The sequence below is a fragment of the Sander vitreus genome, chromosome 20, assembly GCF_031162955.1.
Source record: "Sander vitreus isolate 19-12246 chromosome 20, sanVit1, whole genome shotgun sequence".
Taxonomy (NCBI): Eukaryota; Metazoa; Chordata; class Actinopteri; order Perciformes; family Percidae; genus Sander; species Sander vitreus.
Genome location: NC_135874.1, coordinates 20,011,784 through 20,030,093, shown reverse-complemented (window position 1 = coordinate 20,030,093; position 18,310 = coordinate 20,011,784). Strand labels below are relative to the sequence as shown.

The 18,310-nt window shown below is 42.8% G+C and overlaps 1 protein-coding gene across 5 annotated transcripts in view; it reads left to right on the top strand.

The window, feature by feature from the left end:
- The window catches only part of runx3 (RUNX family transcription factor 3), a 47,713-nt gene that overhangs the window by 8,747 nt on the left and 20,656 nt on the right, over positions 1-18,310 (top strand). For 4 of the 5 annotated variants that reach the window (XM_078277215.1, XM_078277214.1, XM_078277213.1 and 1 more), the window contains exons 3-5: positions 9,762-10,003; positions 10,777-10,933; positions 12,375-12,479. In XM_078277215.1, the coding sequence (XP_078133341.1) occupies positions 9,762-10,003; positions 10,777-10,933; positions 12,375-12,479 (504 nt within the window). Of the gene's footprint in view, positions 1-1,420; positions 1,476-9,761; positions 10,004-10,776; positions 10,934-12,374; positions 12,480-18,310 lie in introns of those variants that run through there. The other variant, XM_078277212.1, reaches the window with a different exon arrangement.

Genomic DNA, 18,310 nt, shown 5'->3' with positions numbered 1-18,310 from the left:
AGACTGGATTTATGAATTGTGACAATAGTATGTGTCTAAGTGCACTCCTGAGCTCCTTGGCTTGCAGGCTGAGGGTCGCCACACCCTTCTTTCCTTACGATGAAAAGCCCGGAGGGCCAGCCGAGTACTTTCCAACAGTTGTCTCACGTCTGCAGAGGAAAGTGGCACGGACACTTGTCAGGAAACCAGTGCCGGGTTCCTGCTCAAATCTGGTTGGATTCTACGCTGAGTCAGATGGTGCTCGTGAGGCTGAACCCCTCTGAAGAGGAAAATGCATGCAAATTCAATATTTGGGGTCTTTTTGAAGTCCATTTGCTCTTGAATGAGTGTGACAGAACCTGGAATGACCCCCGTTGAAACAGTCCCTCAACAGCGATGAAAGGAGTGGAAAGGGACGAACACTGATGACACTCGTTAAAAAGTTGAAAATGTTTACATGTCGTGTATTTGTGTGTGTTTACATAAGGCTATGTTTGAATGTGTGTGTGTGCAGTGGTGTTATATGGGCACAGACAGCAGGGATGACTAATAAACTTTGTCTCCTTTAAACCACCTGCAGCACATTGCAGCTAAGAACAATACATTTGGCCCAGTGCCTAGTTGGCAGAGTCCTCTCCAACTTGTGTTTTGCTGGTTGGTGTTCATGCCATTCATTTCATAAGTTACATACCTCACCATGTTCCTTTATAGTCCAAAGAAACAGGGACCTAAGTCTCAAAAAATAAAAAACATGTGGCTTTTGTTGCAGAGAGGAATGAACAACAGCATTCCATGTGCAACCACATCAAAGGTCCCTCTCACCATGGGGCTAAATGAGGGCAGATTGTCCTGCTTGCCCCTCCTGACATGACTGCCACTAATTAACCAGAGGTCTAAAACTGACACTTCATCTTAATCACTTTTCCTCACATCCTTAACTCTAATCTCCACAGTTTTTAAACAGATTGCTTCTCTTTGGGCTCCAGCGAGAGGGGACAGCCACACAACAAGCACAAAGGGGCATTGTCTGCTGGTGAAAATGTGATTTACAGGCTCTGCTATAATAGCTCGGTGGTTGCTGGAAGCCATGCGCACTTCCTAATATTCAACTCACATGCGATTTCATTTAAAAAAAAAAGAAAAAAGACTGAGCTATGGGGCTTTGCCTTTGTGTGAGAGGGACGCCTCACAACTTATTTTCTGAGCCGACGGACTTGGGCTCCCTTACCCCCTCCCCACCACCTTGTCCCCTCTCTGGTGGCGCTACTATATTTGTGTGGGATCTCTAGCGATGGAAGAGTAGACACAGGCTGCGTTGCCAGTCAAACGTGTTCGGGCTGTCAGACTGAAAGGCTTCCAGCGCTGCGATCTGTCCCCTCTCCTCGTCAGTTGAAGCTGTTTGATCTGACAGAGAGACTCCATTAGACACAGGGAAGTTCAACTGCTGGGAGGTTGGATGGCTTCAGCAGTCAGAGTAGCAGCCCAGAGAGGAAAAGGTTTGCACACACAGTCTGGTTGCAATCTTGGTGTCTCGCTGTGTATCTATAAATGTCTCTGAGCATAACTTGTCCTTATACTAGGTGTGTGTGGTTACACGTTGACGAGTGCAACATAAGAAAGCCCAACTGGGCTGACATATTTTAGGTCTCTGTTGGCCAAAGGGGTGATGACGCAGTGGATAATGATATCATAAATGTGCGGGACTGCTGAGCTGCAATGACAATGGGAGGGAGGGAGAAAGAGAGAGAGAGAGAGAGAGAGAGAGAGAGAGAGAGAGAGAGAGAGAGAGAGAGAGAGAGATTATTTGCTGTGGCTGTGAGAAGACGTGCTGTCTTTTTCAACACGCACCATAGTTTTCCCTCAGTCCCATGGTGGTGATGACCTCATAAACCTGCGCCACAGTCCAACCGAGTAGACGCTGGTGTCAGCGTGATGAAATGGTAGACAATGGTTTGATAAATATGCAATTAACGGTTCAGTCACAGACCGTCACTACACTCCCTACATTTAATGTGGCTACAACTTCTACTAATCAGCAGGAACTCTGACAATTGACTCAATTCTCCAGGACGTATTTACAAGTAATATGAGGGGATTGGTATTAGACTTAATTTCATCATCTGCTTGCAATGTGCGATAGCTGTGTGCGAAGGAGCAGGGAGAGTGAGTTGATGTGGCTTCTGTGAAAGATTTGTCTCATGATCTGTGTGTGGCAGCTGGGCTCTGGCAGGGCTCTGGCACCGGGGCAGCATGGCAGTTAAACTGTCATTGGCAGGAACTGTAAATCTTCTGCAGAAGGTGAATGCAGAACGACAGCACCACAGGTGTGTGTGTGCTTACCAGTCGCAAGCTTGTCACAATAGTATAGTTGCTTGCCTGTATGTCTTAGTCTCTCAGCCATATCCTGGGAAGCAGTCTCCAAAAGTTTTAGCTGGACACATTCAGCAAAGTCAGAGTGAGTCAGGATACTCTTCTACGTGTGTGTGTGTGTGTGTGTGTGTGTGTGTGTGTGTGTGTGTGTGTGTGTGTGTGTGTGTGTGTCTGTAGGGGGTGGGGGTGCTGTCACTTTGGCAACGCAACTGCACATATTGCAGCGATTACCACAGCGGAAAAATGTTTTTCTGCAACATGCAATTACTACAGATTACAGATTGCCGTCCTTGCATCAGAAGCTCTCGCTAGAAAAGGAGAAACAGCGCGTTTATGTGTATATGTGGATTTGTGTGTTTGCTGTTACACACAAATAGACAGACAGACACAGAGACAAAGAAAGATGAGAAATGATTATAGCTCACACTAAAAACCACAACTGAAAAAAAAAAATGGGAGAGTTGACGTATTTATGGGACTCATTTAGATTTTAAGGTTATACTGACTTTCAGGGGTAAATAAAGACCCTGGAAAAAAAATACAATCTGTCCTTCAGTGAAATGAAGAAAAGTAGAACAGGGTACATTTTGTAGGCCTTTGTCCGTCATCATCAACATTATGAAAAACGCACACTGATGGCCTCAAGAAGTACACAACCCTAAACGCCACAAGCCGTATTAATTTTGGACTTTACATTTTGTTCCAGGTTACAAATCACCCTGAATATCAAAAAGCTTCCTTCAGGTCACACTAAACAATATAGTCCAAAAGTGGTGCCCCGCAGCAAGGCAGGGCTCTATTTACAAACCCACCAGATCAAAACTCAACCCAAAGTGCTCTCATAATAGCACTGGGGCCGTTTGGTGAGCTTACCATCCAATGCTACTTTTAGTGGGTTTCCAAAGAATAAACAGGCCCGGGAACCACATCATAGAGTGCTGACTGTCATCTTGGGGTGAGTGTACCCGACGGATGATGTGAGGGCGGAGCGACCGTGACACGGGGGTTTACCCCCCCCCCCCGCCTCGGGTGTGGTGTGTGCCACTGAAAGGACAGGCAGGGGGCCTGACCACGTTCAACCCCCGAACGCCAATCACAGTGAACACATCAGTGTCTCACTGTGCCTTTCATGACTTATTTGGTTATTGTGAACAGGAAAGAAGTGAGTCTTGATTTTTGGGTGTTAAAAAAAGTGGAAAAAATTGCCCATGTGCAGCCAGCGGTCGAGGTGGAGCTGGTTTAGTCAAGCCCCCCCCCCAAAATGGGTCACAAGATCAGAGGGGTAGTGAGATAGTGACAACTCATTGATACAACTCATTGATAACTGAAGTCATTAACACTGCTTTTTTTGTAAGGGCTCACAAAACAAAAAGATTGGAAAACTCTAGTTTATCCTTTAAAAATGTGTTGCATTTTATAGGTTTATCATACTTTTTTTTCTAAAAGTAAAATCTTAACGTTAAAAGTAACTAATAGGTAAAACATCATATATACGTCAAATAAATGTAGTGAAGTGAAACGTACAATATTTCCCTCTGAAATGTACTGAAGTAGAAGTCAAGTTGCATAAAATAGAAATGGAGTTAAATATACTTAGTTACTTTCCGCAACTGCTCTAGAAGATCAAAGCGGCACCGCTACCCAACTCATCCCATAATGTATTCAATATGAAATTAAGTGTCAGATAGACAAACACACGCTTGGTATGTTTGAAAATGAATGCAGTCTTTAAGAAGTCCATTTACATTCAGCAGACAGATTTAAAAACGTAGTTGGTGTCGTCCCCCAACAGCCATTATGCTGCACAATTGATTCAAAGGGCTTTTATAACCCCTTGGCTCCGCTCGGCACCTTTTATAAAATGTAAGCAGAATATTAAAGATGCATGAGATGAATGGGCTCATTGTCTCCTCTGGTGACTGCTGCATCTCAACTCATCACACTCACATAGTAATTAGCTGCTGGGTTTGGAAATGTCACCATACTCTTTATCATATTTAGGACAATATATACTCAAAATGCCTTCAAGGATCTGGAATTGGGGCCTGACAGTCATGAGTTACTGGATATATAAAGCACTAGAAGGGGAAAATTATATAAGAAAACTATAGACATTTTAATAAAAAATAAAGTGTTTTAGGGTCATTAAGAGCTAAAACAAAGTTTGAATAAACAAGTGCATTCCAGTGATCATTAAAACTAACACAGATGGCCCTGGTGGAGAAAAAATAACACAAATTTATATGATCAAAATTGTTCAATGTGTTTCCTATTTTCTTGTCTGAACATCAAAATGGACAAAAATGACCACCAATTGTAATGTGCTGACACATTATGTAATCAAAATTTGAGAGCGAATCAGCCATCAGAGCAGCGAGAGCCCAAAACCCAAACAGTCTCTACCCACTCACTGTTGTTTAAAAGTTTCTCCATATACTTGTGTATATAAACACTCCAATGCTTTGGAGTTGATTTGGTTTCGAGGGGACTGGCACAAATGGCTTTGGTGACTTACATCATGCTGGAAGTCTAATCACAGACACTCTTGTCATATCAAGCAAAAAAAAAAAGTTCATTTTATAGCGAGCTATGTCTCAAAAAGAGGAGGGAAGGGTAAACAAGCCCGGCGTTCCACAGCCACCGCAGAATTCATCATTCATACAAAAAATACCCTGAGCCCCAAAGTAGAGCTAATTTAATCCGAGAGGAATAAAACTCCATTTCATAGAAGTCGCCCATTCAGAACACTCATATTTCCACTGAGCAGAAACCCCCGGCTGAAATTCGAGCAGACACTTTTCGGAAGGAATGCATTCGGTGGGTTGAGGGCCAAAGCTTGCCCTGTAATTTGTGAATGTACAGAAATGTGTGACCACCACAGCTCCTCTAAAGATAGAAATCTTTGTCTTATGTCATCGCCGAACCTCAAACTATTTCTAATTTCCCCCATAGCCCCCTTTTCCAAATGAATAGCTACCCATCCCAAGGCTTATGTGTGCATGTCTGAAAATAGCCCGGGAGTTTACACAGGCTAATAGATCATATTTAGTAAAAAAAAAAAACTTTAAAGGGTTCTCCACGTATCAGCGACTGTCCCCATTTCAAAGTGACTTTTAAGTAGCACTGAAAGCAGTGTGGGTGGCATTTAGAGTCAGGTATAAGTTCACACACTCCCAAAGGCTTCCACTGCTTTCTCTGCTAATGGGGATCATACTCATATTAGTCCTTACAATGTGACTCATTACACACAAAACCTAAAGTAAATGGGGTTTCCTTTGGTTTTGTACATACAGAAGAGAATGTGCTTCTTTGTAAGAACCCCATGGAAGCATTAGTTTAACTTCATTTTAAAACATTTTGTTCAGATACCATTTAGAACCATTTGACTGTGTTGCTGCTTCGTGGTGTTTTTATAGCCAACACACCATTTTCTAATACCACAGGGAACCGTTTTTTTGCTCTGAGCGTACATTATGATTCAGGTCAGGAATATAGGGATGAAGGCAACCTCTCAGTCACAGGTTTTCACAGAATAACTATCAGTAAACAATGATGTGATATCTCGATTTATATCTTAAGGATCCATTTTCTTTTTAACCTTCAATGGTAAGAATACTATATGCTGTGGCCCATTTGAGGTGGGTCCCTGGGTTTCACATATCCTCCACAAGTTCTGTCTTGATTTCAGGCTCAACCCACACCGGATCATTACAAATCGTTCAGGGCCACGGCGGGCTCCGTCCTCCATGCCTGTGCGGCTGAAACAGTAGAAACTGCATGTTGAAATGTGGAGGTCTAAATGTGACAGGCGCCCGGAGCACACATTACAGCTGAGGAGGGTATAGCTGGGGCGTGTGGTCACATATTAATTATGAACTAGGGCAGGAGGACGACTAAAATATCACCGGCATCGTCATTGTGCCAGTCGAGCTGTACTGAAAATAGAGGGCCTCATGACAGGCGATCTGATCAGAAGTGATTTTTTTTCTAGTTATGATTGTGGGGATTTAGCCGCTGTTGTTTTATGGAGTGATTTGAGTGGAATGGGCTTGTGTGATTTGGGGTTCCCCTACATTTTCAACTCAAAAACATCAAAGTCAAAACACATTAGGCCATGGATCGTTAGGTGTTTCTCTGGGATGCTTATAAAGGAATACTTCTGTCGTCTACACCTATACATAGACGATGGTAATGGCTTTATCATCAGGATTTTTGGTATAACTGCTAGTGAGTAAAATGGTGAGAATTTTTTTTTTGTGTCACCACACCCCAACCACTGTCCTAGATCACCAAAATAAAAAGGAACCACAAAACAAGGTGTCAGAGTGTTATAAAAGCTTAATGGTTAATATTTCTGTGACCCCCCCCCAAAAAAGCACATTTATTTATATATATATATATGTGTGTTCTTAAAAACAAGACATATTTAGCAAGGTGTTGTATGTAGATTTGATTTATAGAAGTAATGTTTATAAACTTTATAGATTTTTTTGTGCTGTTTTCCTATATAGGCCTAAGTGTTAGTGCATGCAGCATTGACAGACCACCACTGATAGTGTGAGGTTTTGGCCCCGTTTGATCCCACATAAACAGCTCTAATATCCGAGCATTATTTGGACATTTCTGTAATTAGGAATTGTCTAGGCCTTGTTGTCTTTCCTCTGCATCTCTCTCTCTCTCTCTCTCTCTCTCTCTTTCTCTCTCTCTGACTCTAATTTAGTTTGATGGGGAGAAAATAAGGGAAAATGTGATGCCACTCCGATGACTCCTGACGCCACTTAACTGCACTTCATTTATTCTCATGCAAGTAAACAACTTAAAAACCGCCGCACGCACGCAGAGGCGCGCGCACACGAAAATAAATTGTTATTATTAAAATACAAACATCGATTGATTGGATGCATTTCAAAATGCGCTTCAACGAAAATGTACCTGGCTTGTTCAATATTTATTTTATTGTCAATTTCTTGTGTGAATAAATGAAATGAAATCATTATTTTATCATGTTTTTGGGCCATTTTAATATTTTTTTAATCAACACTGTCAGTAATATATAAAATAATTTCTGCACCAGTCATATCGCAAAAATCTATCAGAATAATGCTTACTATCCTAAACATTATCCTGTCAGTAGACCCAAGAAGGGAAACGTATACAGTGATTACAGCGATGTTTGACCATCTGCTAATGCGTTTACAGTAAAAGAGATGAAACAATGAAGCAATACATTCTCTAAATGCTGTATTTAGAGACGGGCATTTTGACTCCAATCCAGCTTGTAGCTTCGGTGCGTGGTAATTCAACGAATAAATGTCAGTGCTTTTATAATAATTTAATTTCTCAACAATAATAAAGATGATTGTGATTCAGGCAAACACTCAAACACAGATGCGAAAAGAAAATTCACAGGCCCTTCTTTCAACGAGCTGAACACCTCACAAACGGAGTTCGTTTATCTGATTTGGTTTAAATTAATTCAGATTCCTGACTATCTCAGAGCACAGATAAAAGTTTCCTTTCCTCTGAACATGTGAAATGTCAGACTGTCTAAGCTGCCTGACAGCGATTGAAAAGGCAAATGCGCCAACTAGTGTCAGAAAGCAGCATGGCTGAGGGTTTGCAGGGTGTGCCGTCATTTGATGTATAACCATCAACATTTCAGGATTCTAATGAAATCAGCCTCTGGCGCACGCGCACACACACACACACACACACACACACACACACACACACACACACACACACACACACACACACCTTTTGATGTGGAATAAACACATTTGCCTGTTTGCTTTAATTCTGTCATTAATTCACTTCAGTCAATTAAAATGATACAGATCTGTCTGCACTCATAATTTCACTTTATGAAAATGTTATTTACCTGGAGAGGAGGTGCGAAGCTGCCAGATATAATAGCTTTTCTAAATGAATAAATGAAAGTAAAACCACAGGCCTTTGCAGCCTAAATCCTTCTTTATATAAAGTATAAACAACTCAACCATTGACAGGGTTAAAAGGTGCAGATATTTCAGTTTATATATTATTTCATTAATTAAGCCGGCTCCATGTAAGACTGATAATTCCTAACAACACAGAGGCTGTTGAGTCAATAATTTAACATTTAAATCCCATTACATTCAATGTCTTACACATTTAGACAGTTTCTTCATCTAATGCCAACGGTGCTTATGGTTACTGGCTATAATTTAAAATGTCCAAATGATTCATTTTTCATGCAGCTCTGTGAAAACCATGCATCTCTTCTTTTAACTCGTGCTGTCACTTCTTTAACGTCTGTCTATAGCCTATGCTGTATAAAAACACAAGCAGAGAGAAAAGCACGGATGTGTATCAATAATTCAGCTCGTGTGTGACAACAGTACAGGGCTGAAGAAGGAGCAGCGGAGAGTTTGATTGGTCTGGTGAAAGCCCAACCCAGCGGATTCATTGGTGGAAATCATCTCCACACTCCCAACCACTAAACACTAAAATGACTCGGGTAAAATAATATCGCGGCACTCTGCACTCCGCTCAGCCTTACGGCTCCTTCGTGCGCCCTATAACCCTGCTGCGCTAAAGGATAACTGTAAAGGAAATTCAGCTGGAGCGACGGAACAGTTCCTCTTGTACCAGAATAACGTTGTCTTTTGTGGCGGTGAAGATCCAACGAGGATAAAGTTACAAGAACTTTTACGCAAGAAAAGGACACTGACGTACTACGGCAGTTTGGCTGTAGATATTCGGGTTTGAGACATTTAGATTTACGCCTTTTTTTCCGCCAGCGGAGTCTGTTGAGACCTGACGAGGCGTCAGTTTGGCTGTTTCAGTCGAGATCATTCTTTTAAAATCTTAAACCGAGAAACCCAGTCAGCTGGATTGTCTAACTTTCTGCATCACGGCTGGATTACCTGATTAAGGCCGACAGATTTGCACTGATCGGCAATCATTTATTTAGAAGATTCACCGACTCATTTGAGATTTCAAAGTGAGAGGCCAAGTCGTTTGTGGTGTTGATATAGTGTCTAGCCTACACGCGGCTGAAAGTGTCCATCAAGTTATAAGACAGGCTCAGCACTGTGAGAGACTTCGGGGACGTAGTTTGTACCTACGTGTTTTGCTGAAGTTAGTAAAAAAAAAAAAACAGAGTAACCCTGATGCTCCTCAGGCTGACACATCCTGTGCAGGTGATCTAGCACACAGTGATCAGACTTTATTGTTTCTGTTAAGGTAGCGAGGCTCTCTTCACTCAGACTTTAGTGCGCTCTCGCCTCCATCCTTTGCGCTCCCACAGTGGACTCCCGAGACCATCAGCGTCTGGAGGAAAATAAATAAATAAAAACACTGTCCTGCTCTTGTGTTACAACCCAGTCAGGTGGCACTGACCCAAGCTGTTGTAATGCATATTCCCGTAGAGCCGCCCACCACCAGACGGTTCACGCCGCCCTCCACGTCCTTCCCCTGCAGTAAGCTTGGAGACGGCAACGGGGCCATGGCCACCCCGGGGCCCCTCAGGTCGAGAGCGGACTCTCGGAACGTGGTGGACGTCCTGGCTGACCACGCTGGCGAGCTGGTCAGGACCGACAGCCCCAACTTCCTCTGTTCCGTCCTCCCGTCTCACTGGAGGTGCAACAAGACGCTCCCCGTGGCTTTCAAGGCAAGACACATGGCTTCTAATTTTACTTTATTTGATTTTGATTTTAATAACGCACACTGTGGTTTTCTAACTGTGGGAAGTTGCATGAAAACTGATTGAAAACCAACCAGATACATGTTATGTGGAAGTTATACTTAAATGCACTTATTTTAAAAAAAAAAAAAAAGAAGAAAAAAAAAGAGTGGGCTCTGAAAGTTGCTTTTTGGTTTATGCATTTTGTATTTGTGTAGGGTATTACATTATTAAAACAGCTCTGCTTTAATTGTCTTTAAACGGCTCCATCCAGAATAATAACATCAGGAGTAGGGCCAGAAAATATTACAGATGAGAGGTCTGAAATTACAAGACGTCTGAGCAAATAGATCTGAACTCCATTATTTTATTGTTCTGTATTATATATTATTGTGATGCCTCATAGGTAAATATTTGTGGCCTGTGTCAATAAAAAGCCTTACATTGTCTAAATCGTGGATTTGGATCAGATCCGTGAACACAAGGAAAATAAATTAACAACAACAATAGAGGAATGAAACGCATGTTATACACATTTATAATATAATCTATATTGAAATGTCATTAATCTACATTGGAGGCTGTCTACTTAATGAAATCTCCCAGATTTATTATTTTTGTGATGTTTTTATTCCTGGCATGCTGGTGACATTGTAAAGATATTCCTGCTTAATATTATGGGAGTCGAATGCGGTTTTACGCGCGCATTGTGTACATTTGGTTTCGTGACCCAGAGTGACCGTCGGCTTTCTACTGTGCAGGTCGTGGCTCTCGGGGATGTCCCCGACGGGACTCTGGTCACTGTGATGGCCGGCAACGACGAGAATTACTCGGCCGAGCTGAGGAACGCCTCTGCCGTGATGAAGAACCAGGTGGCCCGCTTTAACGACCTGCGCTTCGTGGGCAGGAGCGGACGAGGTGAGCTGAAATTCTCTCTCTCTCTCTCTCTCTCTCTCTCTCTCTGTACACACACACACACACACACACACACACACACACACACACACACACACACACACACACACACACAGGCGCACACATACAGTAAGAGAATGGCTGAGACTGATTGTATTTGCAGCAACATTTGGAAACGCGCTTATAATAATATGATGGATCATATTTCTGTATAGAAAGTGCCCAAGTGGAAAACAACTGACAGCATGGTATTATGTTTTACTAAATGTGAAAAATTATTTAACGTCTAGGTCAACAGATATGTTGCACAACATAGGAAACTCCTTAAAATATAGCTTAAAAAAAAAAAAAATTGTCTGATCTCTGTTGTCTATTACAAAGATCTGGAATCATTTAGGTATGACTGCACACACTCTGCCAACTGACGTCCATGGATGTCATCCGAAACATCTGGCTTGCGTCATGTGAACAGTTGCGATGTGACTGTAATTTTCTTAATCTAGGGGAATATAAATAATTTTCTGAGGGATGGATGTAAAACCACTTGCAATTCACGTCCTGTGGCGATTTGTCAAACAATCCTGGCCACAAAAAAAAGCTTATAGTCTAGTACGAAGTATTTATCATGGCTATTTTGTTTAATTGCTGTAATAATAATAATAATAATAATAAAAAAAGCATCATCAACAGGCATGTTTGCAGGATGGGATGTTGTTGCATAGGACTGTGATGCATAGGCAACATTGTTGTGCTTTATTAATATAGGCGACCTCTCAATTTTCAGGCATGAATAATTAAATGCCCTGAAATAAAAATTTAAAAAAAAAGTATTTTAAAAGCCTGATTTTAATTTCTCTCACTCCCACCGGAGCCTCTTCTGACCCTTTATATTTCCATTGCATGTTAAAATAGCTGTGATATGATGAATGAGAAATGGGTCCCCGTCTTCAAATAAAAAAAAAGTAGCATATAGCCTCCCTTTCATTTCTGTAGTCAATTACCCCACCCGAGGATTCTTCTTTCCTCCCACGCAGTCTCTTTTTAACAAGGACTGCCTTGCTCAGAGCCGTGGACGAGCACCGTCCGGACCCGCTTTATGATACAGCCTTCCTCCCTCTGCACGGACTTTGATGCAGATGGGAGCAAGATCCTGCCTTGTTGAACAATAAACTATCGCTGTAAACCCCTTTCGGAAAATCTGGAACACATTCTCTCGATAATCTAAGTCATACCCGCAGTCAGGCCATCAAAAGAGGTGGTCTACCCCCCCCCTCCCTTCCTTAATTTAAAGGCTGCAGCGGGATAAAAGCCGGTGAAGATTTGAAATTGAACAAGCGAGGTATTGTTGCAAACAAGAGGGGAAAACAGACAATTGGTAAGGGCCGTTTATAAAGTCAAATGCCAAGTCTTCCATAAATCGTATGGACATGTTGCTTTGCTGCAGGAAAGAGCTTCACTCTGACCATCACCGTGTTCACCGGACCGCCACAAGTGGCAACCTACCACCGCGCCATCAAAGTCACCGTGGATGGACCCCGAGAACCGCGCAGTGAGTACACGCAAGCACGCACGCACACACACCCGCACGCACGCGCGCACACACACACACAGGCTATTTTTGTTGTTGCTTAAATGCATTGTGTTGGGATGTGAATGTTGCAGAGCCACCCAGTCAGAAGCAGCTATTCCTGGTTCTGAATGTGGGGGGTATCTATCTCTACATGCTAAATTAACTGCATGGGTCATATGCAGATGATATATGAACATCTAACACTGTGAGCATGTCTGATAGTGTGTTTGTGTGTGTGCTATGCATTCTTCACATTGAGGTGGTAGAGTATCTGTTCACACGATCACATGTGACAAAATTCGGTTTCCACTAGATATATTTTGGGGTTAAAACTTGGTTTCGGGGTTAAGATTAGAATTAAAACTAGGTTAAGATTGGGGTTAGGCTTGTAGCGGTTATGGTAAGCCTCCAGACAATAAATGCAGGGTGGTACATTGTCCTCAGAAGTATAGTAGTGCAAGGTTTGTGTGTGTGTGTGTGTGTGTGTGTGTGTGTGTGTGTGTGTGTGTGTGTGTGTGTGTGTGTGTGTGTGTGTGTGTGTGCAGCAGGGGCACAGGGACAGGCCCAGTCAGAGGAAACTGTAAAGCATATTAAGGCATAACCCAAGACCACTAAGAGGGGCTGAGTGAGTCTCCAAGCCGCAGGTCGCTCAGCTCAGTCGACCCTCCTCCTCCTCCTCCTCCTCCTCCTCCTCCTCCTCCCTACCTTCCCTAGTGCTGGTCAGAGGGGTCGTACCTGACCGACCACATAAGTGACTCGTTGATTTAACACAGGGCAGACTCTGGCCACTGTTAGGCCTGGCAGGGAGGCCCAGCGTGCTAAAGCTGTTAGCGCCACCGCTCAGCCGCAGCTACATTCTCATGTGGTTTAATACTGCTGGTGTGAGGGATGGTGGAGAGTAGTGTTACTCACATGAGTCAGGGGCTATGTGCATAGATTTCTTTTTGTGTGAGCCCAAGTTGGGGTAAACGAGATGGGTAGGGATTTCATGATCTACCTATGGAGGGATTGTGTTTGTAATGGTCCTAGAGTGCAGGGTTTTAAAGGTCTCTGAACGGGCGGATAGCTGGGGCTTGTGCTCATGCCTGTGGAGGGGGATATTTGGGACAGGGTGGATTTAGCCTAGTCAAAACAGACCACAGCAGGGGAAGAGAGAGTGGTAGCAAGTGCCACATGAGGGGGGGGTTATGGCTGGCAGAGAGGGAGCCGAGGGGCACAGAGAGAGGGGCATCAACCCCCCCCACCTTCCTCTGCCAGACTGGATGCTATTTGCAGAGGCATTAAAGAGAACAGTGACTATAAAGGAGGGAGATAATTATAAACACTGTGCGTGTATGGTTGTGTGTGTGTGTGTGTGTGTGTGTGTGTGTGTGTGTTTGTTTGTGGGGGGTTGGGGGGGTGGATGGTTTCAATTTAATCGTCTTTTGTTAAAAGAAAAGAAAAATTGTGTGTGTCTGTGCATAAATGCATCTCATGTGCATCTGCGAGTGTCGCAGCTTGAAATAACTGCGTACATTAAGGTTGTCTCCTGTCTGTCTGTCAACATGTCAAGGCTCCAGCTGAGGCGTCAGAGTGGCCGTGCTACTTTTACACTGGCGCTGGGTGCTATAAAGTGACACTGTTTAATATAGGACAGGAGGAATTTAGGGCTCCAATAAACGCTGTTACATGGTGCTGAGAGGGAATTCATAGACAGCAAATAAACTTCTGCAGAGGCTGATTTAAAAAGCATTGCAAATAGGAACCTCCTTTAGCTTAACCTCCAGGAACCAGAGATCATTTGATAAGTACAAATGTTAAGATGGCTGAAATACTAAGTCAAAGTTTATCTGAAATATGAATGATACATCCAGTTACCGTGCAGTGTCAACCAGGAAGTTCAAACAGCTTATCATGGTTAATAGAATAAGCTTTTTTTTAATGTGGCACATTTATTTATCATGATCGTTATATTGTTGTGAATGAGCTGTCAGATCTGAGGTTTACATGATTTTTCAGTCCAATTCCGTGTCATTGAAGGACTGGTAGCCCTTAAATAGAAATAACTTGTAGGATGAGATAAAGGACCTCTCATATTTAAACAAGAAGCACGTTCTAAGAGTATAATATCAGTCATGTCCCGGCACAGTCAGAGCACAGGAACACACACTACCATTCAGACATTATTAGGGCCAAAAAAATAATCAGATTCTTCTCTAACCAAAAGGCACCACATTATATCGGTGGCACAACGTTCAGAGCCAAAGCAGAGAGGCGCTTTTGCCAACACATAAAACTAATAACACTTTTTCATTACAAATCTCATTCTCAGAGACAGTTATATATTCCAACACTGCTTTGATCCCAGTTTTGCCACACAATGTTGCCTGTGCAACTCAGCTTTATCATTCATAAAGTGCAGACAGCCTGAAGCCAGACTTGGCCACGCTGTGCTCACCTGTCCGCAGGCTGGCAGGTCGGGCCTTACAGCCTGTTTGTGTAGGGCCTGCATTTGCATGGCTGCCAGCTGAGCCGAGGCAGAAGTTGGCACAGAGGGAGGAGGTTTTTATTAATGTTTACTGATTCAGTCAGGAGAACCTGATGGACAAGACTGCAGCGGTTCGCCTACGGCAATGTAACAAAGGACACCATCCTTTCTGAAAACACTTTGAAAACACTATCTTGGCTATAAGATAGTATGTGCACACTAATGTATCTTCACACGCACACACGTAAACTGAAATAAACATACACAGTAAGCATTATGTTCCTGAACAGAAAGTAGGCTAGACAAAAATACTTAGCTGAACATTTCAGCTAAGTATTTTTGTCTCCCTTGCTGCTAATTTCCTCATCACACATCCGGCATTCGTCATACCCCCTTCACCCCCACCCCCTTATGTATCTGTCATACTATATGATCAAACTTCTGCTGAAGCCACACTGAAAGCACAACTGTTGCAACTGAAAAAACTCCGTCCACTTCTGTCTGTGCAGCAGCTTTAACAATACACCACATCCAATGACAAGAGAGAGCATGCTGCGCTAAAAAGAGAGAAAAAGGAAAGCAGATGAAGAAGTGTCGAGACCCTCCCTGTTTGTCGCTGTTATCAGATGCCTCTTCACTACCACTCACACACTTGGTGCAGGGTTATTCTCACCAATTATTCCCACAACTATATTTTCGGTGCTCTTCTCACTCCCTCACTTACATATGACATCACCTCCTACCTATTTACTCAAAAAGGGGGGGGGGGGGTGTATTTCTGTATCTCTCCAAATGAATCAGTTCCCGGTAAGAAAAGATGAACTCACCACAGGTCAGGCTGGGCGAGAGAGAGATAAAAAAGGGTTGAAAATATTTTGAGCTTGTGAAATGATGAAATAATTTTCAGAGTGTGTGGGAGCCATCACTTTTTTAGAGCCTGGAAAAAAAAATCATTAGCACAAACGTATTTGAGTGTGTGAAAAAGGTCAAGTTTGTGAATGTGTAGAAAAAGATTTGTACAGATAGAGATAAACAGATATCATTTACAGATGTTTTTCATCTTAAGATATAGAAAAAAAACCCAAAGTAAATAAAATTGGTGCGTGAATGATTTTGAGGGAAGAAAAAAAGTCATCTTTGTGAATATGTGGGGACTGACCTCAAAGCTGCTATCTGTGTGTGAAAATCAACACTCAAAGCTCAAGTCTATGTGTGTGATGCTAAAGATACAAGGAACAATTTTACAGCTGCATCTGTTAGGGAAATCAGAAAGTCCTTTTTTTTTTTAACCCTGTTAAAACTGTCCAGGCAAATCAGCAAATGATTCTGGTCGGTATTTATTATTTTTTTTATTATTATTATTATTATTATTTCTTTTTTATTAGACCCATTTTGTTCCCACCAAGAGGTCTGAGGGTTGAGCATGTTAAAGAAACAGAAAGGAGAGACAGTTGTTTGCTGAATGTTGAGGATGTGGAAGCATGTTGTAGTGAGGTCAAAGTGGCAATTTGTCTGATGAGACTTACACCCTAAACGCTAACACAGAATTATACAGTGCATTACCTGCATACATTCAGATAGAGTTGAACACCTTCCCAACCATAGGCTCACGTATCCACCGAAATCAAGTGCTGTCGTGTTTTGTTGCTTCTATTTACTCGGCTGGGTGTGTTCACACAACTCCAGTAGGAGAATGACGGGCATTGGGGAGGGAGTCGGGGCGGCGGGGGTGCATGTTGGAGTTGGCGGGTTGATTCTATTTGCATTTGGCACACAGACTGTACAAAGTATGCAAATAGACAAACAATGACATTTGCTGTGTTTTTTTTCCTGTGATATTGCAGTCTCTCTGTAAAGTAAACAAAAGGTAGCATGCGTGTTGTTGCGTATGTATTTGCGTGTGCTCAGTTCATACACCTGCCAGGTGCGTCCATCTCTTTAAGTCCCCCCCGGGCCACGCCCATGCACCACAAATCACATGAAAGGCTCACCCTCGGTGCAAATTGCTCTCTCAAAGGCAACTTTGATGTTTGAAAAGGGAGATGGGTGTCTTTGAAAGAAAAGGCCTACAGGTGTATCAGTGCCAGGGGAGGGGAACAACAGTGCCATGTCTGGTGCTGGGTGCTTTCCTGACTGCTGATGGCCTGCCACAACTCCCACACGTATAACCTGGAGACATTTAAGTGGCCTAAGCATGAACACAATCACACACACACAAATATAGCAGCTTATCTCAACAACCAAACTCATGACCACCTAATTTATGATTTGGCGGAGAACATAGTCTTCCACAATACCACTGACAGACAGATGGGAACAGATAAAGATGAGATTTTATGTCTTCTTCAGAGACATGACACTCCGTGGCGTCTGCAGTGACTGGAGGAAGTCGACTGCGGCGTTCCCCCTCCCTGGGGTCACTTCAGACGCGTCATACTTAGCCTTAGTGATTAGAAGCAGAGCAAATATTGGCCAACTGATAAATCCACTGGAATGCTGCAGTGCATATTGAATAGGTTTGTACGGATTTCAGAGAGGAACTTCACCACATTCTGAGGTCTGAGGCTTGTGATGGGGGGGGCAGATGAGGGCAGTTTCCTCCAGTAGTCATGCAAGATGTCTACGTATTAGAGACAACCAACCACACTCCATTGTTAAATATTTTGGGGAGACATCTTTATGTCTTTTAATGTTAGATATGTATGAATGCAGGACTGTTGCTGTAAGAGTCATTAAAGCATCACTGGAAAGACATGAAAGCATCTGTAATATAATTAAATTTGTGTTGGGGGAGGGTAAATAAAGGACTGAGATGGAAGCTCTTTGACCACTGTTGCCACCTTAACCATATCTAGAAGCTTTGAGGCCAACTCCCTTTGAGGGCCACACATGCACACACACACACACACAGCTGTTGATAATCCTACTTAGGCTTTTGTACTTAGGCTTTCCTGTGAAAGCAGAGCTAATTAGTCTAAATACCTCAACTAAACTGAGGTATAAACAAAGAAAATATAGCCATTAGTCTATTACTGGCACTTTTCTTCTCTTCTTCCCTTGCTGCCTCTGTTTGCTCTGCGGCATGTTGCTGCAGCGTTAACGCACAAGTTTTTGCCAAAAGGAAAAAAAGAAGAGCATTGTCTAACATTTTGAAACGGCGCGATATAACCTCCTCAGGCCAGTTGATGACTGTCGGAGACACACACGCACAAAGCCTCGGGGCGAAATGCCCTTTCTTTTTTCCACTTAGACAAAAATTTCCACCATGTATTTGCTGACGCCAGATAGAACAGCAGGGCGTACTAGGAACTACCGAATTATTTACAGAGGCCCCAGACAGCGC